Genomic DNA, 24,627 nt, shown 5'->3' on the forward strand with positions numbered 1-24,627 from the left:
GATTGAGTCGTTGACAAGCGGAATGGTTGTTTTCGCTTGAAAGGCTTCTCCGCCTACTGGAGGAGAGAGGTGTCTCTACCCACTGAACGGAGGGATTAGTGAATCCTCATAGTGGGTAGCTAGGCAAGGACGTAGGCACGGTTGCCGAACCTTGTAAAAAATTCTGATGTCACTTTTTCCCTATCTCTTTTATTTTCCAAGTATATTGATATTGAAATACATCTGCTGTGTATGCTGTGAATGTTTTACTTTGATTTGTGGATGTTGTGATTGCTGTGAATAATCTTATTGATCAAACTCTGCTGTAGTTACGAATAATAGTCTTGTGATTTATCTACCGGGAATTATATTGTGTTTGTTCATTATTCATTCAAGTTATTGCATCAATTAGTTGGTGGTCAAGCATACTCTTGTTAATATTGATCCACTGTAAGCACCGTCAATAGTGTATAGTTGATTACATATTGATATATAAGTTTAGGTTCTCTCATATTTAGGAATATTGATATTGGTATAGTTGTTTGCTGAAAATACTATGTGGTCATTAAAGTATTTAGATTACTTGTGAAAAACAAATTAAGATAGGTTAAACTTCCACATAAAATTTTAAAATACCCAATTCACCCCCCTCTTGGGATTGCATCTTAACTTTCACGTACCATAGATCCATTATGGTCCGACCCTTCCCTAGACCCCACATACGTGGGAGCTTTGTGCACTGGGCTGCCCCATTTTTTGTAAAGCATAGCAATAGCAACAAAGAAAGCATTCCAAAAGTAGAAAGAGAACCACAAAGATAAAAGGTAAAACCCGTCACTTGAAGTAAAAAGAAATTTTAGCTTCTCAAAACATGCTTTTGAAAAAGCACAATCCTATTTAGGGATACCATTAACTAAAAGAAATTCAATCTAGCCTAAAAGGTAGGACTTGGCAACGCAAAAGTGACATAACACATAAAAATCCTCGCAAAGCTTTCTCTCAAAAAGTTTTAGATTTCACAAAAGTTGAATAATTAGTATGTGACATTTTACAATCATAATTCAAAAAAAAAGAAACACCAGAGGACTCTTTCAAAGTACTCTACAAAATGACAAACTGAACAAAAAAAGGCAGACAAAGATAAAATACAGATTAAAAAAGCTACCTGTACACCAGCATAGCGTTTCCAGGCTTTATCAAGCTTGTAATCTGTTGAAAGAAGTCGATAGTTTGACAGTGCAAGCTCATAATCTCGTAACATAAATGCATAGTCCCCCAAAACTCTAATTTGAGATTCAATGGAGCTAAAGGAATACCTTCAACAGTTGTCAAGATAGCAATATTAGAATACCACATGGGAGAATAGAAACAAGTAGATAAGATATATTTATAAAACATACATAGGGCCATTGGGAGCATCTGGTACATCATCTTTCCCTTTTCTCCACCATAGGTTTTTCAATTGGTTTCTAAAACCTTTCCTTGTTGCAGAAACCTAAAAATGACAGAAGAACATATGAGATGAACAAGGTTAGAAGCACAAAGAAGAACAGTGAAATCAAAAATTTAGAATTAGAAATGCCTTCACCTCTATTTTACTCTTTCCTTATAAAATAAATGTCTTACGGTGAAGCTATAAGAAGAAAAGGATGCTTTAATTTCTAAACTCAAAAGGAAGTGTAAGAGATAGACTACCTGCTGATTGAGCAAGCGTATTTTTTGCTCCATGTGAGGAATAATATGTCTGGTAGACAAATCTTGCAAGAGATCTTTCATCTGCCCCAATTTGTGATTAGAACTTCCAGCAAGCGCAAGATGCTAAAATAGAATGTCTGGATGATTTGCTCAGCACATGAACTAGCAAAGTTTAGAAGTAATTACCTCGTTACAATCATCAATATTAAGGAAGCAACCAAGACGCTGACCAGGTAAAGCATCAGTTTTCTGTGACAAAAGAATAAGCACGATCTACTGCCTTAGCATTATTGACTTGATAAAAATACAAATCAAAATTCCAAATAACATGAAACAAACACGTGCACGCATGTGTACACGCATGCACATAGATGCATGGCACACAGTAGGGGAGAAAATTTTACAGCCCTAAAAGTTACTCACATGAATAAACCAGGGATTATCTTCGTGTTCTATTGGCCCATCCGAAGAGTTAATGCACAATAGTTGACAATCATTTGAACCAAAAGTACTCCGCATTTTGGCTATAATTTTAGCTGCCCTGCAAACAAAGAATTAATCTTTAGAGTGATGACTAGCCTTAGGACTGTAGGAGGGAAATCTAGAGATTTTCCAATCATAATAGGTGTACAAGCATCAAGTTTCCACTTTAAGTCGTTATCTTTTTACTTTAGTGATCGATGAACTCACTAGGAATATCCAAAATGAAATCCCTTGTGCATGTTTTTTGCAAATGATATTGTCTTGATTGATGAAAGAAGGAGTGGAGTGGAATCTAAGTTATAATTTTGCAAAACCGCATTCGAGTCTAAAGATTTTAGTATAAATAGGAATAAGACAGAATATGTAAAATGTAATTTTGGTAACGTAAGGAGGAGTAAGGAGTAGTGGAGAGAAGATTAAACTTGATAATCAAGAAATTAATAGCACTTACAGATTTTGATATCTTAGATCTATTATGCAAGTAAAATAAAAAGAATGTAATATATAGAACTAAAGCAGGTCAGGTAAAATGGAGGAGTGTGTCAAGCATTTTGTGTCACCATAGTAAACCCTTAAAATTAAAAGTAAAGTTCTATAATACGGCTATAAGGCCAGCTATGCTTTACAGTTCAAAATATCAGGCAACTAAGAAACAACATGTACAAAAAGTTAAAGTTGCTGAAATACGAATGTTAAGGTGGATGAATAGTATAACATTAAAAGATAAATTAAGGAACGAACATATACACAACGCATAGCACCAATTGAAAACAAGATAAGGGAGGAGCGACTTAGATGGTTTGGGCATTTGAAACACAGGCTTAGTAGCGCAACTGTGAGGAGGAGTGAGTTAGTTATTGTTTATGGCATGAAAAGGATAGAGTAGACCTAAAATAACTTGGAATGAGGTAGTGAGGAAGGATTTAATAGTTCTTAATCTAGTAGAGAAAAATGCTTTTGATCGGGTGTATTGACAAAAAATGATTCATGTTGCTGAGCCAATGGTCTTAAATTTTCCACGAAATTGTTAAAATTTTCGATTTCCATCACCCTCGAAATTGAAATGGCAATCGATTTTCGTCTTGCATAATTTTTGTAAAAATCTCAACGAATCATCCGAAATTTATCGAAATATCAAAATTTTAGCGAAACTTGTCGAAATTTTAACTATACAAAGAAATTTCTTCAGAATTCAAATGAGAGATTTAGGAGTGAAGTGAAATTTCTCTCTTAATTTATGTTATTTATTTTATCTAAACAAAATATTATTACAAGTGCTTTTGAAATTATATGAAAAAATAAATTTACAATAACATTTTATTTAACCATTCATGTCTAAATTATCATTATTTGTATAATAAATAATACTTAAATGATCTATGAATTTCATTGGTATTAACTGAATATGTTTAATGTACATTGTCTTGCATATATGTTTGAAACATATACTATTTTATAACTTTTCCACCTCATACAAAACATAGATGTATTTAATTTGTAATATATTAGTCCTAAAACTTATATTATTACGTTTGTTAAGCATTTCTAAAGTTTCACAAAGAATTCCATGCTTTACTACAAATTTCTGTCTTTTTTCAAATCAAAATCGAAATTGACATCAAAATCAAAATCAAAATTTCCCTACTTTTGGAGTTACAAAATTTGAGTCGAAATCGAAATTTAAGACCTTGGCTGAGCCCACCTAGTGGGACTTATGGCTTGTTATTGTTGTTGTTGTTGTAGTTACAACATGTCCAATTAGCATTATTGAAAAAAAAAAAAAAAAAGGATACTTCCGATGGTCAATATACAAAAGATAGTTAACAAAGTTGACAGCAAGAATGGCACAATACCAAGATTGACAGCCTGATATTTTTATTGGTGAATCACATTATAGACTAGATATGTGTGGCTGTGTGCGTGTGTTTGCGTGTACATAAGCAGAATAGCAGATATATATACACGCACACACAAATGTAAGCAGAATATTCATTAAACTAGGCACTCTCACAACCAGATATAGCCAAAAGCAATTCTGCATGGATTCAAGAAATACGATTATGCATACCCAATTCAGCTCAGAGCAAACAAAGATTAATATATCTAATTCGGCAAGGAAAAAGTAAAAAATCAGCTTTCTAACAAGGGACTGGAATCCTTCCCAAGCCTTTACGAGCAATGCAATCACTGTTGACTTCAGCAAGACACATAATGATTCCCATGGGTCCCAAGCATCTAAGCAAGTCTCATTGGGACCAACAAGAATATCATGGCTCATAAAAGCTTCGAGAGAAAACTACCAAAAAAAACTTTTCCATCCTTCCTATCAACTTGAGCCATAACAGATGATGTGCTACATAGAGTTCCTATTCAAAGAAACTCTCTATAACAACATCCTAGAAGTCTCCTCCCATATGCTCACAACTAAAACCAATAGAAATTTTTTATTTTCTAATCTACTAATAAGAACTGACCCAACAACTTGATGACTAAAAAGCCGATTCTAATTAAACCCATATCATCTCAAAGAGCACCCATACAATAAAGCATAAAGCTTGGAAATAACAAAAGTTCCAGAAACATCCCTAACTGACAATTTTGGTAAACATTGAAATAAAAAAATGTAGAACTGGGGGCAAAAAGGCTAAGAGATTAATAAACCAAACATTTGCCCTAGAGAACTCCCCTTGATTAAAAATGCTTCTAGGCTCGAATGGAATTGCGGCCTTTTTATGATAATGTGAAAAATCAACCTACTCAAACCATCAACAACCAGAGTAAATGAAAAAGGTGACAACAGATACCCTTGCCTTAACCCCCGAGAAATCCTAAATCAATCCCTAGGGTCCATAAACAATGACTGACATATTAGTATAGCTAAGGCACACTCTTATCCAATCTCTCCACACTTTCACAAAAATCCCTTCTTATGCATCAGTTATCAAGAAAGCCAATTTACCATCCATATCAGGCGATTTCAAAATCCAGTTTAAAAACCATACCCTTCTTACCCCTCCTCAAATCTCAACCGCCTCATTTGCCACCATAACAGCATCCAAAATTTTTCTATTTTTAACAAAAGCAGATAGGGTCATCATCATTGTGTCCCACTGTCCCCCAACACCTCCCAAAGTCTCTTAGGCAAGACCCTAGTTTAAACCTCATGAGCACTAGTCAACACTTGTCAAGAAACGAATCGGCCTAAAGTCCTTCACTCTCCTCAACCTCTCCTTTTTAGGAATAAGGATCATAAAGGTGGAGTTCACACTCTTTCCCATCATTGGCCTAAAGTCCTTCCTCTCCTCAACCTCTCCCTTTTAGGAATAAGGGTCGTAAAGGTTGAGTTCAGGATCTTTCCCACCACCATAATACAATTAAACTCCTCGAAAAACCTCATGGCATCATCTTGTAACACCTCTCAACTATTCTGAAAAATGGCCATCATAAAACCATCTAGACATGGCGTTTCATCCCCTATCCATATCAAACACAGCCCTCCTAACTTCCTTTATTTCAAAAGGCCTATCTCACCAACTAGCAGTATCCTCCCTAGCGGGACTCCAATCAAAACCCTCCACCACCAACTTATTCTTGCAATGGGTTATCTCAATCCCAATCTGTTTATGATCCCTCATTACTTTCCCGAATCTAACTTCGACTCCTTAATATTAACTTTTCCTCCTCCCAGCACCCACACTGTGAAATAAACCAGAATTATAATCCCTTCCTTCACTTAATTGACCCTCAATTTTCTATGCCAACTCCTCACTTCCATCGTCAAGAGCACCTCCTCTCTCCCCTCATTACAAAAATGAATCCTCCTAGCTCTGTCCTCATCCCTAACAAACCACACTCCCCCAGCCTACCCAACCCAACAATCTCAAAAAAAAAATATTAGTTCTTTGCTCTCTAATATTCCCAGGCACCTATTTCCATTGCCTCGGCTTATTTTTTACAAACTTCGATTTTCTCATCACTTTAAAACCTCCTCACCCTTGAATAGGGGTGTACTCGGTTTTTTTCATTTTGGTTATTGCCAAAACTGACAACCAAACCGAACCCCCAGGTTATTAAAATTACCGAACCAAAACTGAACCCTAGCCATCAGTTTATAAGAAAACCAAATTACCAGTTTTCCAGTTCGGTTCAGTTATTTTCGATTTTTATAAAAAAAATTAAACCATTAAACAATAAAATAAAAAACCCTTTAAAGCCCAAGACTTCGGGCAAGGCTGCAGCCACAGCCCATCCTAACTTTAAATGTGCTTCCAACTGGGCCCAGGCTTCAAATACAAAGCCCAGCAAGTGAGATGCAATTGAAGAGAGGATACAACTGGAATATATAAGGAGGGAAATCTGTTCCCTTCCCATTTCCAACGGATATGGGACTGCGAAAATGGGATTATGCATCCTGCAAAGAAAGGTTGGCATGGGCAATTGCATGTGCAATTCTGGCAGGCAGCAACACTTTTTGTCCCACATTAAAACTTCAAAAGATGGGAGAGTCTCACCACTTCCATAAATTGTCAAATCCCAATTGATGTTTCTCCTATAACTTTGAGTGAAATTTATCATAAAATAAAATGAAGTATTTTCTTATTTTTGGGTGGAATTAAAAATGATAATTAAATAACTAAACATTTATGAAAATATCCAATATTATCATTAATATTGTACAAAATTATTAAATACAGTTTATTTAATCTGTTTTCGGTCTTTCAGTTTGGTTTTTTGCTGAAAACCGAAACTGAAACCAAAATTTATTTTTAAAAAAAAACTGAAACTGAAACTGAAAACTGAAAAACTAAACTGAAGCATATTTCATTCTGGTTTTTGGTTTTTCAGTAGAATTTAAACACCCCTACCCTTGAACATACTCCTTCCACAGATTCCTAATATCCTCCCAGAAAGAAGAATGCAGCAACTATATATTACCAAATACAAAAATAATAGGGCTCCAATGTACAAGATTGCAACCCAAGAGTACTGAGCAATTATCAAAAACAGGCCTAACCAGCACCTCTTGCACAACATTCTGGAACATATCTTTCCAAACATTGGTAAACAGAGACAAGGCTTGTCTATCCCCAAAAGTCACCCAAGTGAAGCTACCACTATTCAAGGGCACATCCCTAAGGCTGCAATCCCAAATAAAATAAAGTAAAATCAAAACCAAATTCCCTCATGCTACTAGTCACTCTCAAACCCTCAAACTTTTCCCTAGAATTCCTAATAACAGTAAAAATGACCCTCAACCACCCAATGTGAACTACAAAATCCAAACAAACTGGCAACTCATCAGAGAAGATGTTATGCAGAGAAGACTGTGGGGCCTAATTCAAATGTGAACCACCACTACTCGAAGCTCCTAACATGGAAAGGACAAAGAAAATGGCTCAAAGATACAATCTTTAAACACAGCAAACCTGGTATCCCAAGCTACATTGTACCCCAAAACGCTCCAGAAGAAAGGAAAGACACCCACTCTTTGAATATAGAACCCCAGATACTTTTAAAGATCAACACACCTATCTCTCCCAGTTTAGACGCCTGCAAGAACATTATATCTGTACTAACTCTACTAACCAACTCTTTAAGAATTATCCTCTAATCACTCCCCTAATCCTCGCAATTCCAAGATAGAAGCCTCATTTAATGCCGCTATTAACTCCTGAAAACCCATCCCCTTATCATAATTAACTGAAAAGGCCAATCTAACCAATTCCCTGCTCAACTTGTTGGTTTTTTTTACCTCCCCTACACCTTCTGTTTCAAGCCTAGTGTTAGGAAGTGACAGTGTAATGGGGTAAAAAGGGGGAGAGAGATACTGCTCTAATTGTATTCTCCAAGGATTTATAATGAGTCTTTGATTGCATGTGTTAACGTTTGTATCGTTATTCTCTTTGATATGAATAATACAAGTAGTCCTTTTCAATATGGTGTTTTGTTGCCTTGGATTGTGATATATATTATTGCTTTAGTATTATTTCATGTACATGAATGTCTTTGCTCGTGTGATATCCTATCGTTCCTAGTTTCTCATGGGTATTGAGACTTATCTGGTGCTCGTGCTTGCAGACTTGAACGTGTGACTATTGGCTGACTCGTCAAGGGAGAGCCCTCAACGAGTGCCACACGACCCTTACTTGAGTCCTATTTTGGGGTCCCGTGACAGTTGGTATTAGAGCACAGTTTGTGCGAGCTCCATGAGTGGTAACATGAGAAACAAGTCTGGAAAAATAGAGCGCATTGAGGCATTTGAGACAAAGGTGGCAAAACTTGAAACCTTGGAGACAGCGTGCTTTGAACTCCAAGGGTTGGTGGCAAAATTGATAAAGGAGAAAGGTGTGCAAACAGAGCTTGAGGCCGTCAACGAAAACCCTAGAGGAAACCTCTATGGGGTATCAAAACTTGAGGAGAGAATTGTGGAACTTGGGAAATTCATTCCACGTGTAAAATCCCTGGAGAAAAGGCCAATAGAGCTTGAGGCCTTCCTGAGGAACATCGAGCAGTTGGAAGCCTTTGAGAGTAGACTGGAACATATTGAAGGCATATTGTCATCTCTAACATCCCAAGGGGAAGAGCCAATGGAGCTTGAGGCCTCCCTACAAGAGTTGGCTGACAATTTCGATTTTCTTGCAGAGAACGTTAAGGAGTCCATTAGGGCTTTGAAAGAAGATCTGAAGGCAATAACCAATTTCCAGAATGCTACGGACTAGGTTCAAATTGACTTACAAGAGATGACTTGTGAAACTGAATGCAGTGGCGTAGATGGCCTGAAGGCCAATAATTGAACCTAGTGAGAGAATTCGAATAAAGTCGTCGGAACCTAAAAGTTTTGGGGGTACCCGAGATGCAAAGAAACTGGACAATTTCATCTTTGATCTGGAGCACTACTTCAAGTGTTCATGGGTTGATCTACAGGAGGACCGATTGAATATTGCAACAGTATACCTTGTTGGGGATGCTAAACTGTGGTGGAGAACTAAATGGGAAGATATTCAGCACAATAGGTGTGTCATTAATACCTGGGAGGGATTGAAACAGGTGTTGATGACACAATTTTACCCAGAAAATGTAGAGTACATAGCACGGTGCAAGGCATATGATTTAGAGCAGACCGGTTCAATAAAGAATTATGTACGAGAATTTCAAGCCCTAATGTTGGACATCAGAGACATGACTGAATCAGATTGGCTATTCCAGTTCCTCCAGGGTTTGAAGACATGGCCAAAGAATGAATTGCACAAACAAGGGGTTAGTGACCTCTTTTCCACCCTCACAGCTGCTGAAAGGTTGGATGATTTTTCAGAGAGTTCTGGAAAGCGAAATTACCCAATGCCCTCCAACAATGAATCAAGGCCCAATAAAGTGTACAAACCCACAAATGAGGGAAGGGACGAGGAAATGAATAGTTCTTGGAAAGATAGAAGTGCTCCCATGACTAAGGAGTGGAGGGGCCGACATACAGGGGATGGAGAGCGTCGTCTGCTAGTCTCGTGTTTCCTTTGCATGGGACCACACAGAGTAGTGGAGTGCCCTGAATGAAAGGCTTTGAATACTCTAAAAGCCCTTCGAGGGGAAATAGAAACCCCGGCAATAACCCCAGGAGAAAAACAAGATATGGTGGGAGCATTGAGATTTTTGAGGGCATTGGAGCGCCAAGTAATTACCAACAAGTCTCCGGAAAAGGGCTTAATGTATGTGGACCTACTTTTGAATGAAAAGAAGATCAAGGCCATGATTGATACAGAGGCCACTCATAATTTCATTGCTGATACAAAAGCCAGCGGTTAGAACTACAAGTAGACAAGGATGTGGGAAAATTGAAAGCAGTGAATTCAAAAATGTTAACCACGGTGGGAGTGGCGCCTAAGGCAGCCTGCCAAATGGGGTCATGGTCAGGAACAATAGATTTCATAGTGGCACCCCTCGACGACTTTGATGTGGTATTAGGGATGGATTTCCTTAAGGTGATGCGCTTAATGCCGACTGTCTAGTGATAATGGAAGATAACCCTTGTGTTGTTCCCGCGGCCTACAACGCTTTTGATGAGAAGAAGTTGCTTTCAGTCCTCTAGTTCAAGAAGGGAGTGACGAGTGGAGAACCTTCTTTCGTGGTACTACCGGTAGTTTCAGAAAATGAAGAAATAGGCATATGTCCAGTTGAAATTAAGGAACTATTAGAAGAATTCAAAAAGGTAAACCGAAAATAGCTCCCCAAGGTTTTACCACCCCAACGACAGATTGACCACGAAATTGCACTCTTGCCTTAGGGTAAAACCGCCAACCTGTGCCCCTTACTGAATGGCACCGCCTGAATTAGCTAAACTTAGAAGGCAACTAAATGATCTACTAGCAACAGGATTCATCTAACCATCAAAAGCACCTTTTGGGGCCCGAGTGTTATTCCAAAAGAAACAAAATGGAGGTCTACGATTGTGCGTAGATTATCGAACTCTCAATAAGGTGACAGTTCACAACAAGTACCCCATTCCGTTGACTGCCGATATTTTTTACCAGTTAATTACAGCCACATATTTCACTAAACTAGCCTTGAGATCGGGATACCACCAAGTGCGCATTGCAGAGGGAGATGAACCTAAGACCACTTGTGTCACCCGGTATGGAGCATTCAAATTCCTTGTCATACCTTTTGGGTTAACCAATGCACCTACTACCTTTTGTACTCTAATGAATCAACTTTTCCGGGACTACCTTGATTGATTTATAGTCGTCTACCTTGATGACATAGTTGTATTCAGCTCATCCTTAGCAGAACGTAAAGATCACCTTCGGTAAGTCTTTCAAAAGCTCCGGAAAAATCAGTTATATGTGAAAGGGGAGAAATGTGCTTTCGCTTAAAAGCGTATCAAATTCTTAGGGCATATCATTGAAGAGGGTCAGATAAGGATGGATCCGGCAAAGGTACAAATCAACCATGAATGGAGAGCACCTAGATCCGTTAGAGAATTGCGATCCTTCTTGGGGCTGGCCAACTACTACAGGAAGTTTATAGAGGGGTACTCTAGAAGAATTGCGTCATTAATAGATTTATTGAGAAAAGGGATACCATGGGGGTGGTCAGAAGATTGTCAATCAGCATTTGTTGAACTAAAGAAGAAGATTATAGGAGATCCTGTGCTAACCCTTCCCGATGTGACAAATCCATTTGAAGTGCAAGCAGATGTCTCAGACTTTGCATTAGGGGGAGTTCTCTTACAAGAAGGGCATCCAGTTGCTTTTGGAAGTCGAAAATTAACGAGTTCCGAACATAACTATACGGCCCAAGAGAAGGAACTTCTAGCTGTGGTACACTGTCTTCAGGTGTGGAGGCACTACCTCTTGGGGTCCAAATTTGTGGTAAATACAGATAATGTGACAGTTACTTCTTGTCACAACCCGAACTAACTTCAAAACAAGCCCGCCGGCAGGAGAAGCTAGTTGAATTCAATTTTGATTTTGAATCAAGTGATTCATAAGTCATTTATCAACTAGTAGGGTGACTTTATCCCTGAAAGAACTTATCAGGGAACACCTAAGTACAAACTAGTAGGCATAGACATTAAGCAAATTGATAGAAGAAAGGAAGACACGACAATTCAGGGTAAAAGATGGGTTGATAATGACTAAAGGCAGGCGACTCTACGTGCCCAAAGCTAAAAACTTGAGGAAAACCTTACTAAAAAAGTGTCATGATACATTGTGGGTTGGACATCCCGGATGGTGAAGAACTCATGCTTTGATTACACAGGGGTACTATTGGCCGAATATGCAAGATTGATGTAATGAGTTATACAAAAACATGTTTGATCTGTCAACGAGACAAGGTAGAAAGAAAGAAGACCTCGGGATTGTTGGAGCCATTGCTAGTACCTGCAAGGCCATGGGAGAGTGTCTCTTTAGATTTCATTTCCTCATTGCCAAAAGTAGAGGAGTATGACACGATTCTAGTGGTAATTGATCGATTTTCAAAATATGCAACTTTTGTACCAGTTTCGAAGCCATACTCAGCAAAGACGACAACTCAACTATTCTTCAAGCATGTAGTGTAATATTAGGGTGTTCCAGAGAGCCTAATAAGTGATAGGGATGTTAGATTCACTGGGGGATTTTGGGGCGAGCTATTTCTCTTGATGGGGTCAAACCTTAATCTTTCCACCAGCTACCACCCTCAGATAGATGGTCAAACAGAACATTTTAATGCTGGAAGAATACTTCTGACATTTTGTAAACTCAAAACAAAAAAATTGGGTTTCCTTACTGGATCCAGCACAATTTTGTTTTAATTCTATGAAATCTTCTACGACTAACAAAAGCCCTTTTGAGATTGTGACAGGTCAACAACCGACTCTCCTGCACACTCATGATGGTCCATACAAGGGAAATTACCCGAAAGCATACCAATTCACAAAGAACTGGTTGCAAAATATAGAAGTCACTCGAGCTCAGTTAGAAAAAGCATCAAAGCACATTAAGAAATGGGCAGACAAAGAGCGACAACCACAACAATTTGAAGTTGGAGATCTGGTTCTTGTAAAAGTGCCACCAGAGACATTTCAATTTCTTTGCAGCAAAGACAAAAGGCTTCTACGTCGCTACAAAGGTCCAATCAAGGTGATCAAGAAGGTGGGACATGCATCTTATCGACTTGAACAACCAGAGTGGATGAAGAACCATAGATGACCAGTCCATCCGGCGTTTCACGTCAACAACCTAAAGCCATTCCACGTTGATGAAGCAGATCCGCACCGACAAAAGTTAAAGAGATCAACGATTTCCAAAAGGCAGACTATAAACAGAGAAGTCCAGGAGATCCTTGCAGACAGAGTCGTCAACAAAGAAGGTCGTCAACAACAACAATATTTGGTTCAATGGACGGGGCTGGGAGAAGAAGACAACAGTTGGGAAAAGGCAAAAACCTCTAGCATGTCATGCAGAAGACTGAAGATTTTAGAAATTTGAAGACAACAACACCAGCATCAACATCAGCATCAGAAGATTGAAGAGGCCTTCTACAACACATTGACGAGGACGTCGATAAAATGAGTGGGGGAGGATGTTAGGGAGTGACAATGTAATGGGGTAAAAAAGGGAGAGAGATACTACTCTAATTGTATTCCCCAGGGATTTATAATGAATCTTTGATTGCTTGTGTTAACGTTTGTATGGTTTTTCTCTTGGATATGAATAATAAAAGTAGTCCTTTTCATCATGGTGTTTTGTTGCCTTGGATTGTGATATATCTTATTGCTTTAGTATTATTCATGTACATGAATGTCTTTGCTCGTGTGATATCCTATCGTTCCTAGTTTCTCATGGGTATTGAGACTTATCTGGTGCTCGTGCTTGCAGGCTTGAACGTGTGACTATTAGCTGACTCGTCGGGGGAGAGCTCTCAACGAGTGCCACACGACCCTTACTTGAGTCATATTTTGGGGTTCTGTGACACCTGGCCTTATCTCCATCAGGAACACTATACTAAGACCCAAATCATCAAGGAGTTTCCAAGCATCCAGGTTATCTCTCCAATCTCCTAAAAAAAAAAAAGTCTAAATAGTATCAAGATTCCCCTCAGATTATAACTCCCTATGACATTTCAGAGATTCAAAGTTTGAATGAAATAACCCAAGAATTGGAGAATTACCTTAGAACTCGCATTGTTCACTTCCTCAGCTTTGGAAAGATTACTTCCAAAATCACTCATTGCTAAGCTACGACTAGGAGAAGAATCTGGATTTTACCAAAGGACTCATAAAAAGGCCATCATGTCACAATGGAGAGCGACTAGTCCTCCCAGAACCTGAACTTCACCTATGGCCTCATAACACTAATTCAACCCATGCCATATAATAGAGCCTCTAGCTTTAGACCGCTGGCTGCAAGAGTCCCCACTACCCAAAAGATTCAAAGTTACCACCTTCTCCATCTCTCTACTTTCATAAATGCTCAATTAGCATCTCTTTTTCCTCAAGATCGTAAGAAAAGAATGATCATCCTCTTCATTATTGCAATCAAGGCCCACCTCTCCTAGAGACTCAGCACATCATCTCCTTCCTTTTATTTTTCTTGTGCAACCCTTCAACAACCATCTTCCTCTTCACTTGATTGTAGACATCTACCATTCATTGTAATGTCTCTGTCCATAGACCCTACCTAAATGGTGATTCTCAAATTGTCTACTTGGGGTACATGCTCTGAATTTCAAAGGTTTGCCGCTACATTAGTGTCATTAGCATCATTGGTGCCATTCACATTGTCAGTAACATGCGCACAATCTTCAAGATTTGTTCTCTCCCTCTTCTTCGTTTTGAATCTCCTCTAATTGGAGCATTGGACTTTGCAACCCCTACCTTTTGTGCGCCCCTCTCAAAAACCAAAAAAAAACAAAACAAAACAAAAACAAAAAACCTCCCCCTCAATGAAAAGGGCTCCTTTACTAATTCCCAAAGCCTACCCACATCATCTGCTTTAAAGGCCCCTGAATTTTGCAAATGAGTCTTGATATGCCCCGTTTCAGAAATCGAGTTTCTAACACTTGGCTGAAAGTGGCCCACCCTTCATTGGGCCCAAAATGCTCAGATCATTCATTATTGGGACAAAAAAGTAATTCTAATAAGCCCAAACTCCTCCTCTCTGCCATTTGGCTCCTGGGCCATTTGAATATCTTCCCCAAAAATAACGCAAATATTCTAGCCGTATCCACTTAATTCTGGTTCTGTTAAAATTTCCTCAACCAAAATATTTCCTTCATTAGCTTCCCTCACCAGACTTCCCCCATTAAAGCCTCAAGGAGACCTTAGCCATCAATGACGCAACACAACAATGTCGACTTCCATCAATAGGCTATTCTAGATTCCCAACCCCTTGACGCACATTTGTGAAGCCACAATCCACACATTCCAGAACCAGCACAGCCCGTTGAGCTTCTAAAATTGCCCTGATTCGCTTTGCCCTGCCGTTCTTTTCCCCTAAGAACTTTTTCTTCCACCTAACTCCTTGCTATCCAGGACACAAAACATTTTTCTAGTACCCTTATTTGGGAAATTCTCTAGGGGAATAAACCTCCCATAGCTACCATTAATTCTATCATAAAAAAGAGAATTGAACCGAGGAGGTTCTAACCCATGGATTTGCAGTTTTTGTGAAAATAAGAGTGTATCTCTTCCGTTAACCATCATTTTATAAGCATCAAGGAAAAATAATGATCCATTTTCTCCATTATCTTGAAAAAAATGCCTCTATCATGAAATAAAAAGTGTTTTTTACCCATCCTAATTCTAACCTCTCCCATGAAATCTAGAATTACGGCATCTCCCATTCTCCCTTGCGTGCCTTGTTAGGCATTATATGAAAGAGCTTATAATTTTCATTTTGAAAGCTGATTTTTTTTTCATTCTTAAAACTTGACATGGACTTGTATGCTAATGCCAGCATAAATTTCTAAATAACAAAATAAAATATACTATAAGAGAAAAAAAGACATTACAACCTAATGTAGGATAAGCAATCCTCAAGAGGGAGAGAGAATGAGAAAAGAAAAACAATGAAAAAATTTAACAGAGAATCCATAGAAAAACCTCTCTTTAAACCCTTCTCGTCATAATTCATGGAGCATTTAGGGCTTGTTTAGTTGTGGAAAACATTTTTCGTTTTCCATTTTTTAGTTTCTCAAATAATAATAAAAATTTTAGCCTATTTTTTAGTTTTTCAAAAAACCGTATTAAAAAGGTAGAAAATAAGGAGTTTGTTTAAATGTGTAAAAAAAATTTTCACTTTTTTATTTCTAGATTTCAGAATAATTACAAAAGGACAACTTATTTTTCAATTGTCAAAAAATTATACAAGGTAATATTTGGGTTCATGGAATTTGACGCTTGAATTTAGACTTGTGTGGATCTAGAAAACACTCCATACATAATTCACACAAATTAAAGTCCAAGTTCTAAATTCCATACTCCCATATGCAAAGTAAGAGCTAGAAATCTAGGAAATTTAAAAAAAAAAAAATGCTTCCAAATTTTTCTATAAAAGTATGGAAAATTGGAAATAAGGTGCCATTTTTGTAATTATTTGAAAAATTAGAAATAGAAATATAACTATTCACACAAGCAAATAGTGTCAATACTATTGGTTGTTGTTCATTTATTTCATACAAATGTTGAAAATTAAAAATTAGCTAACTGCTTTGTAATTTTTTGGAAAACTATAATGAAAATGAAAATTGTTTTTTCCACAGCTAAACGAGCCCTCAAATTTGCTAATTCCTGCTGACCCTCTTCAACTTCCCCTTACCCCCATTCAAACAAACAAACTCTGTTACCTCCAAGATCAAACAACTACAAGCTCGTCTTGTCCATTAATTGTTGAGCTTCTAAGCCCTTCCTGTTAAGCTCATCTATAGGACTGTGCAATATTATTACATTGTTGCTCTTTACCCATTCCATCCCCCTCAAATATCGAAGTACTCTCCGAACCTTCCATAGGAGATGGTGCATATACAATGCATCCCCAAGCAAATCAGACCATTAAAAATCATAGCTACATTGTTCCCAATCTCATCCAAAAGAAAACTGCCATCATGTGCAAACCCACTCACATCATCACTCATTATACAACACATCAACCCACCTTTCCTTCTCCTTTTCATCTGTATATCCCTTCTAAATTTCTCACAAATTCCCCAATACACAGAGTTCTTTCAGCATTTCTCCTTGAGACTTTTTCACTGCCCCAAGAAAATTATCCACCTGGTGTCAGTCTTAAATTTCCATGAAATACTTGAAATTTCCAATTTCGATCGCCCTCGAAATCGAAATGACAGTGGATTTCTGTTTTACATAATTTCCATCGAAATTTCAAAGAATCATCCAAAATTTATCGAAATCTTGAAATTTTAGCATAACTTGTCGAAATTTTAACTATAGAACGAAATTTCCTTGGAATTCAAATAAGAAACTTAGGAGCAAAGTGAAATTTCTCTCTTAATTTATTTTATTTCTTTTATTGAAACAAAAAAATTATTACAAGTGCTTTTGAAATTATATGAAAAAGTAAACTTACAACAACATTTTTATCTAACCATTCATGTCTAAATTATCATTATTTGTAGAATAAATGATATTTAAATGATTCAATAATTTCATTTGTTTTAATTGAATACGTTTAATGCACATCTCATACACAACATAGATGTATTTAACATGTGATATATTACTCCTAAAACTTATATTATTACACCATTTCTAAAGTTTCATAAAAAAATTACATGCTTTACTATTGATTTCCATTATTTTTTCAAATCAAAATCGAAATTGACATTGAAACTAAACTTTCTGTCAAAATTTTCGTACGCTTGGAGTTTTGAAATTTGAATCGAAATCAAAATTTAAGACCTTGCCTAGAGTGCATAAACCTTATCCTTTTGTAATTCCTTCCCTTACCAGTAGACATTTCCCCCATATTGTCAATTTTTCTTTGAATACCACTCACACACCCTTCCTAGACCTTAGTGAAAAATCCCCCATCAATCATTGTCCATTGAAGCTTCCTAATCAAGCCCCCGTCACGATAGTAGCCCCCTGCCACAAAGGACGCAGGAGCATCAACTGAAGTCCCATAAAAAACTAAGCCATTCTTATCCTCCGCTGAAGTGTGTCCTTCAAGACCAACAATGTCTTTTACCCTATCATGCAACAAAGTTGTAGCTAGATCCTCCTTATCCAACTACAAACCAATCATCCTAGGGCTATATGAGCCCTTCCTGAATCTTTTCTCGGGCTGAGCAGCTAGATTAAGAGGGTTAGAAGTTTGGTCTGATTTAGAGGCCCATTCACCTTTTGGGGATAAAATGGATCAATCTTCTTAACTTCAATGTTTACTTTGTCTTTAACCACTGAACATTGGACCTCATGGCCTCTCAACTAGGTTGAAACTTGGGCCCATTCCACGCTAGAACTAGAATAAGCCAAATTACCCAACAATCGGCCAAATCTAACACAACGCGAGAGCCCTAGGTTCAAAGCACCTCATGGTCAACCCCTAGACTGCCTCTAGTAAAACCGTAGCCACCTTTGCCCTAAGCCAATTGCCTTCCTCTAAAAGTCATTGTTTTGGTTGCCTCTCACCATCTCCAATTACCTTCTAATGCAAATTGTCACCACAATTCACACAGAGATGATCATTCTTTGGCAACACAACTTCCTTCCATGATAGAAATCCTTGCTACAATGTTGCATCAATTCCGCTCGCCATACGAGGAACTTCCTTGCCTAAATCCTTCAAGTTCAGTTAAACTTCTCCTAAAAAATTTCTCTAGCCATCATGATGAGCATGCTAGAGGAATACAGAAAAAACTTATTTGACTCCCACCCAATCATTACCCCAACCTTGTCACCCTCATCATCATCCAATAATCCACCCCCCCCCCCCCCCCCCGCCCCCACCAATCTCATTCTACAATAAAACATCCCCAATCGCCCAAACACTTAAGACAAACCATCTGCAAACCATTGTGCTGCCACTAAAGAAATCCTAACCCAATGATTACATACTGTATTTCCCTCAAGCAAATAAACAAAACCACCCATCCTTGCTTTCCCAACCTCTCTAATCCTAAACCAAAAAGTTTCCCTTCAATATAGACAGTCCCCAGAAAACCAACTTCTCTCATGGCAAACAATAGCCATCATTGATCAAAAACCCGAAAGAAATGAAAGCGTTGTAAAAAAGGGGGAGAGAGGGAGAGGGAGGGCACACGTCATTTCAAGTCATTATGGATTTTTTCTTTGGATTTCTTTTTTTCAAATTTTAAGTGGGATTGTTGGAATGTCTGCCTGGTCTCTTCAGTTTTTGCAATTTTTTTTTTCTTTACAAACACTCACAACATATTAGGTAAATTTATTGAATGTGGCAGTTTATAACATAATAAGAAAAGAACCAGTAATATACTTCTCTGTCGAGCCATCTTGGTTATCATGTACTAACAAATAATGCTTCAAGATCTTTGGATCCATCACACCATCATTGAGAAGAGCAGGTAACTGATTGGTATTAAAAAGGTCAACAAATCTGTTGATAGGTTGTTCATCCTTTGAAGAAACAACCAATAGACCTGCACATCAATTTAAACAAAAAGCTGCAATCAATCTGGAATCATTACAGACTTATTTAAAAAAGAAAATATAAAAATTCTTAAAGAATCATCATCAAATAAGGAAGGCAGATCCAAAAATTACAGTTAGGGGGGACCACAAAGTATATGCAAAAAAATTTATTGAGTGTCTTAATATGTTTGTCATTATTATAGCTTTCATTGAGTTTTTTAGCTAAAATATCTACTCAATTAACATGCAAGAATTAAGAAGGAAAGGGTTCATCAATTAGAACCATGAGTAGATACATTTACCCTGGCTATTTGATACAGCTTAAGCGTAAACACGAAGACTGTGAACCCTGTAACAATTAACAGAAAATTGTTCTTTTCAAAAAAAGAGGGAGCTCTTGGAGAATGATTGAGAAGGCTAAGCACAAAAAACGACATTGCCAGAAATTGGCAAGGTAATATTTCCATTTATTCATCAAGAGACGCATCCCTTGGATTGTGAATCTACTACTCGCAGGTTCGATTCCCATCATTCAGTCACCTTGACAACAAAAAAAAGGATTGATCAAATTCTATTGAGTCTGACTCAGGTCATTTATCAAAAAACTAATTGATCCTTCTCCATCACATTTGCAGATGACGAACGTCAACAATTTTCAAAGAAGCTGCAAGATTTCCTCTTCACGAAAGCCCCTAAACCATGGGTGAAGACATTTAGGGCACCAAGTCATGTTATCTGGTTCCCCTAAGAGTGAATGCATCTCCTGATTCATTTCGATGGAAAGAACACTTGCTAGAAGATTTGTGTAGAGGGTGTTGGGGTGGAAGAGATTTTGGGAAACATCTCAGGGGCAAGTAGAGGAGAGGAGGCATACCAACCCATTTCAAAAGCTTAAATATCTGGACTGCAGCTCCATGAACATGGATTGCACTCAGTTCATCTTCTCAAGATTAGAAGATATAAGCTGCCGGCAAAGACGGACTTCCGATCCTCTGGAGCATGCAGAGGGAGTTTCCGAAATTAGTGACAGAACTCAGCAGGAGCAGGTACAAAAAGTCTTTACCCACTTTTGGTAAGCTTTCAAATTTCAAACATCTACTCAATTCAATAGGGTGGATCTTCCAGACTCTAGTCCAAAGAATATAAGGGCCCAATTTCACAAGAATTCACCTAGCTCATTGTTGGGGTAAGCTCTAAGGAAGTTTTCAAGAAGGCCCAATCCACCCAATATTAAGGAGGCTCAGGTGAGAGCCCATCAAAGCTATAAAGATGCACTGATTCAGAGGGGGAGGGCTCCAACCCAATCAAGACACCCCATCCAATGCCTAGATTGCTGGGGTATGCGTTTATGAAAACAAGATAGCTTTAGGAACTTTTCAGCATCTGTAATCAAGAGAAGTTGAGACAAGAACAAAGGGATCGGAGCTTGTCGCAGGAGGATTTGTTCATCCAGGACCAGACTTTGAACTAATTACGAGAGGCTTACAGGAGAATCAAGTCTAAAATGGAGGTCGGCGAGCAAATCACAAAGCTTAAAAAGGATTGTCGAAAAAGTAAAAGATGGTGAGCTAAGTCCAAACACTAACTACCCATTTGCAAAAATCCCCACAGCAACCTAGTGGTCCTAGTCTGATGGTTACCAGGAAATCCGCACAACTGATCATAGAAGAAATTACCAACTAAATAGACCAACTTAAAATTGAGTTTCTAAACTTCAAAAAAGGTAAAAAAAAAAAAAAAAAGGGGAAAACGCAAAAAAAAAAAAAAAAAAGGACTAAAAATCTTGTTTTAGTCATTCATAGCTAGTTTGGCATTGCAACAGCCTGTAACAGACCGTAATGGCAGTTACAGTTGTAAATTGGCATACCTCCAAGATATTGCCCCATAACGGTCTTGGAAGCTAGCGATACCATTACGTAATGCCCATAACAGTCATTAAACACCAATTTTTAATACTATGGGATCAGGCAAAAAGGTTGTGACCATGAGGGTGATTGAGTGAGGGCATAAGCATGAGGCTAGCATGCACTAGATTGTGGTCCCAGCTAAAGGATAAGCCAAAAAGGGGTTTTCTGGGTTTGAAAGTCAAAACAATAAAACCTATAACATTATAAGTGAACCCCCACCCAACAAATAAGAGGAAAGGTTTTTGAAGGAAAACAAAAGGGGGGCAAGTGTTTGCAGAGCGGTCAAAAGAACGGGTAAAGGGGAAATTCTTGTTGGGGCTTTGGGGATTGGCTGCCCCCTCCAGCCCCTCCGCATCCGCCTTGGCAGATCAAAACAACTGAATTCTGTGTGAAGGAAAGGAAAAATAAAGAGAAAATAAAGCAGCACAAAAAACATCTCAAGTTCCCAATAAATTCACAAACTTACAGGCAACAGGATGGTCAAAAGCTTCATGATCTGAAAAGGACAATGTACGGACAAGCTCTTTATTGAAAAATTGGAACCAGGATGGCAGAATTTCAGCCTGTGAGGCTGCAAAAGAAAATTACTGATTATTAGTCCAATTCAAACCAAAGTACTCAATTGATACCCCAGCCTTACCAACATCCTGCACATACATCTTAACGAAGCAAGAGGCAAAAATAAAGTTAATAATCGCCAACATCAGAATTATCCAATTTATGATTCATCATCTAATTTCACCCATCCAACTCCAACAAATCAAAAAAAGAACTAGCAACAGAAACAATAGCATTTCACATAGTAAACAAAAATGATGATGGGTCCAAGGCAGCTACCTTTGATACAAACAACTGAAAGGAATTAGCTCCTAAATTGCAACCAAAAAAAAATTTAATGATAGATAAATAAACAAATAAATTCACTAGTCATGGCATCATTTGAACCAATAAATTTCTAGGAACATAGCCCAGAGATGGTGAGAGAAAGAGAGAGAGAGAGAGAGAAAGGGAGAAAAGAGAGAAAAACTCACACGTTAGCACGTTTTCAATTTTAGGGGGGTCTAAAGACAAGTCTAGAAGCTCCTCTCCGGCATGAGTGATGACGTGTTTCAATCGATCTTTTGCATCCTTATAGAGAAGGGGGGTGGGGCAGAACACTTTTAGGATCAAAAAAAATGGCCAATTAAGAATGCCAAAGTATCCATCAAATTCATGCAAATAAAGATGTAAAATGGAGCTTATATGCAGAAGTTCAACGTTTAACTAGACAAAATAAACCCATCCCTCTTCTCCTTTAGTTTTTATCATAATTGACCAAAACAAATAGACAATGAAATAAATAAATTGAAATGCCATACCAATGAAATGGCTTTCAATGATTTGGTATATAAGAAACTTTCTCAAGATAAAGTTCATACTTAATCATGTTTCTTGTGTATGTTGGGTTGGGTTTCCTTCAAGATGGCCCACATACATTTGAAGTGGTTTACTTGGATGTCCTAGTCCATACCCCAGTGGAAGATGATATTTATTTTAGTGGTGGTAGCCCATCTAGTTGGAAGCCCCATGCAATGGAATTTGATTTTAATGGCATAGTTAAAATTTTGGTTTGGAAGTTGAGTAGTATTCTTTGGAGAAGTAAACTCAATTCTTTGGAAAGCAATTATTAGTTTGTGCTTGCCTTGGGACAGCCAAGAAGAGAGCGTGAGAGTAAAAGGTAAAAAGCTTGCTCAAAATTTTGGGTTGGAGGGCTTGCATAGTCAGCTTGTTCTTGACAATCAACATGTGATTTCTTGTCCAATGGAGCTAGAATTTTCAGAAACAAGTCTGTTACTCGTCACTCTTCATTACGAATGGAGTGATTATGATAGAAAGCTCTCCAAGGCTGGTTTTCATTGCAAGTTTGTTTCTCATCACTCTTCATTGTGAATGGAGTGATTATGATAAGAGAACTCTCTAAGGCTGGTTTTCATTTCTGGGAGAGCAGCTTTTATTTTTGTGTGAGGCCTCTCCATAATTCATTATTGTTTATTCCCACTTTAAGAATTTTTTGTTTTTATATGACTTTAATTTCAACTCATTGTAATTACACTATTTATTAGAAGTGAACTAGTGTGAAGGGTTTTGCATGGTAATCTTGGTGTCTTCTTTATGTGTGTGTGGCTAATTTTTTGTATTGCTGATCGCTGATCACTTGTGATATTTGGATTATAATAGGCTATTGTATCTCGGTCATCAACTCCTACCCCTTTCCCAACACGTTGTCCATTTCATAAGTATGCATTTAAATCAACGTTTCAGAGGTAAGTTAAATAAATTTCCCAGAACTTCAATTCTGTTACTGACAAAGCTAAAGAAAATAAAACAGAACAAGATCCTGGGAAATTCAAAGTACTACACTATGTTGTCTACGTTCCGAAGCACGAAGAAAAATCACATAACTGAGCAAAATAGCTGAAATTGTAAGTTTTTGCTTGTGTCTTTTCCGGTCCAATATACGTGATAGTCGCAATGTCTTCTATCATTTCTCGCATTTTCTCAGGAAAAAAAAAAAAAGGAAAGAGCATTAAAAGGCATACCTCTAAATTCGGCTGCCGAACATCAGAAGCATAAAATAATCGTAACTTAAATTTCTGAAGCCTGTAAGGTTGATCGCTGGCTGTTCGTACAGGTACTGCAACACAAAACGAAAGACCAAACACAAACAGCTTAAACAAATTCCTTGACAATTCAACACCGCAGCTCAAAACACGCTGCAAATGGAGAGAAAAATAGTCACCGTCGATGTTGTTGAAGACGCAATAGGGGCTGAGCATCTGAACGAAAGAGAGACCGTTCTTAAGACAAGCTTCTTCAACGAGAGGAGTACGGAGCACCATCACCACCGGCGTGATCTCCTCCACCAGCATTCTTCCGAGCGGCGTATTCGCCGGATCCAACATCTTGTTCTCCGATGGCCCTAACATGTTCGTCATCCTCCTCCGGCGTCCGGTAAATGGCGGTGATGGCGACCACCACCTTCTCTACTCGGCAGCAGCGGCGGCACTGGGTCACTGACTGGGGCAACCCGGTGGCGTGAATATGCGACTGAAATTTTGACAATGGGAACGCTCAGCTTGATTTCAATGCGAAGGGATTTGGTAAGAGAAATGTGACCCGTTTTGCATCTCAGGCTCCGGAATGCGGATGGTGTGATGGGGCGGACAATGGGCTCGATTCGGATTTGTCTCTGTCGGATCGTTGGGCTGTGTTTTGACGAAATTATTCCCCCATAAATTTAATTAAAAAGGAAGATGTCACGCTTTTCCTTCAATGATTTTTTTTTTTTTTGGGGGGCATTATCGTATTGTTATTTTTATTAGTAAGGGGTTCGTGCGATTACAGATTTAAAAAATGTATATTTTAAAATTATAATATATTTATATCATTTTCAATATAAAATTAAATGTAATATTTCAA

At 38.0% G+C, this 24,627-nt stretch overlaps 1 protein-coding gene across 4 annotated transcripts in view; it reads right to left on the reverse strand.

Moving 5' to 3' along the window:
• LOC131146026 (uncharacterized) overlaps positions 1-24,297 on the reverse strand; it is a 68,501-nt gene extending 44,204 nt beyond the window's left edge. For all 4 annotated transcript variants that reach the window (XM_058095303.1, XM_058095295.1, XM_058095312.1 and 1 more), the window contains exons 1-10: positions 23,948-24,297; positions 23,748-23,842; positions 22,200-22,296; positions 21,635-21,739; positions 19,107-19,269; positions 2,098-2,215; positions 1,861-1,923; positions 1,675-1,755; positions 1,380-1,474; positions 1,145-1,295 (exon numbers count right to left, since the gene is read on the reverse strand). In XM_058095303.1, the coding sequence (XP_057951286.1) occupies positions 1,145-1,295; positions 1,380-1,474; positions 1,675-1,755; positions 1,861-1,923; positions 2,098-2,215; positions 19,107-19,269; positions 21,635-21,739; positions 22,200-22,296; positions 23,748-23,842; positions 23,948-24,143 (1,164 nt within the window). In that variant the 5' untranslated portion in view covers positions 24,144-24,297. The remainder of the gene's footprint in view (positions 1-1,144; positions 1,296-1,379; positions 1,475-1,674; positions 1,756-1,860; positions 1,924-2,097; positions 2,216-19,106; positions 19,270-21,634; positions 21,740-22,199; positions 22,297-23,747; positions 23,843-23,947) is intronic.
• Positions 24,298-24,627: the final 330 nt, after the last annotated feature.

This window comes from Malania oleifera, chromosome 1 (assembly GCF_029873635.1).
Source record: "Malania oleifera isolate guangnan ecotype guangnan chromosome 1, ASM2987363v1, whole genome shotgun sequence".
In the NCBI taxonomy this organism is placed as follows: Eukaryota; Viridiplantae; Streptophyta; class Magnoliopsida; order Santalales; family Ximeniaceae; genus Malania; species Malania oleifera.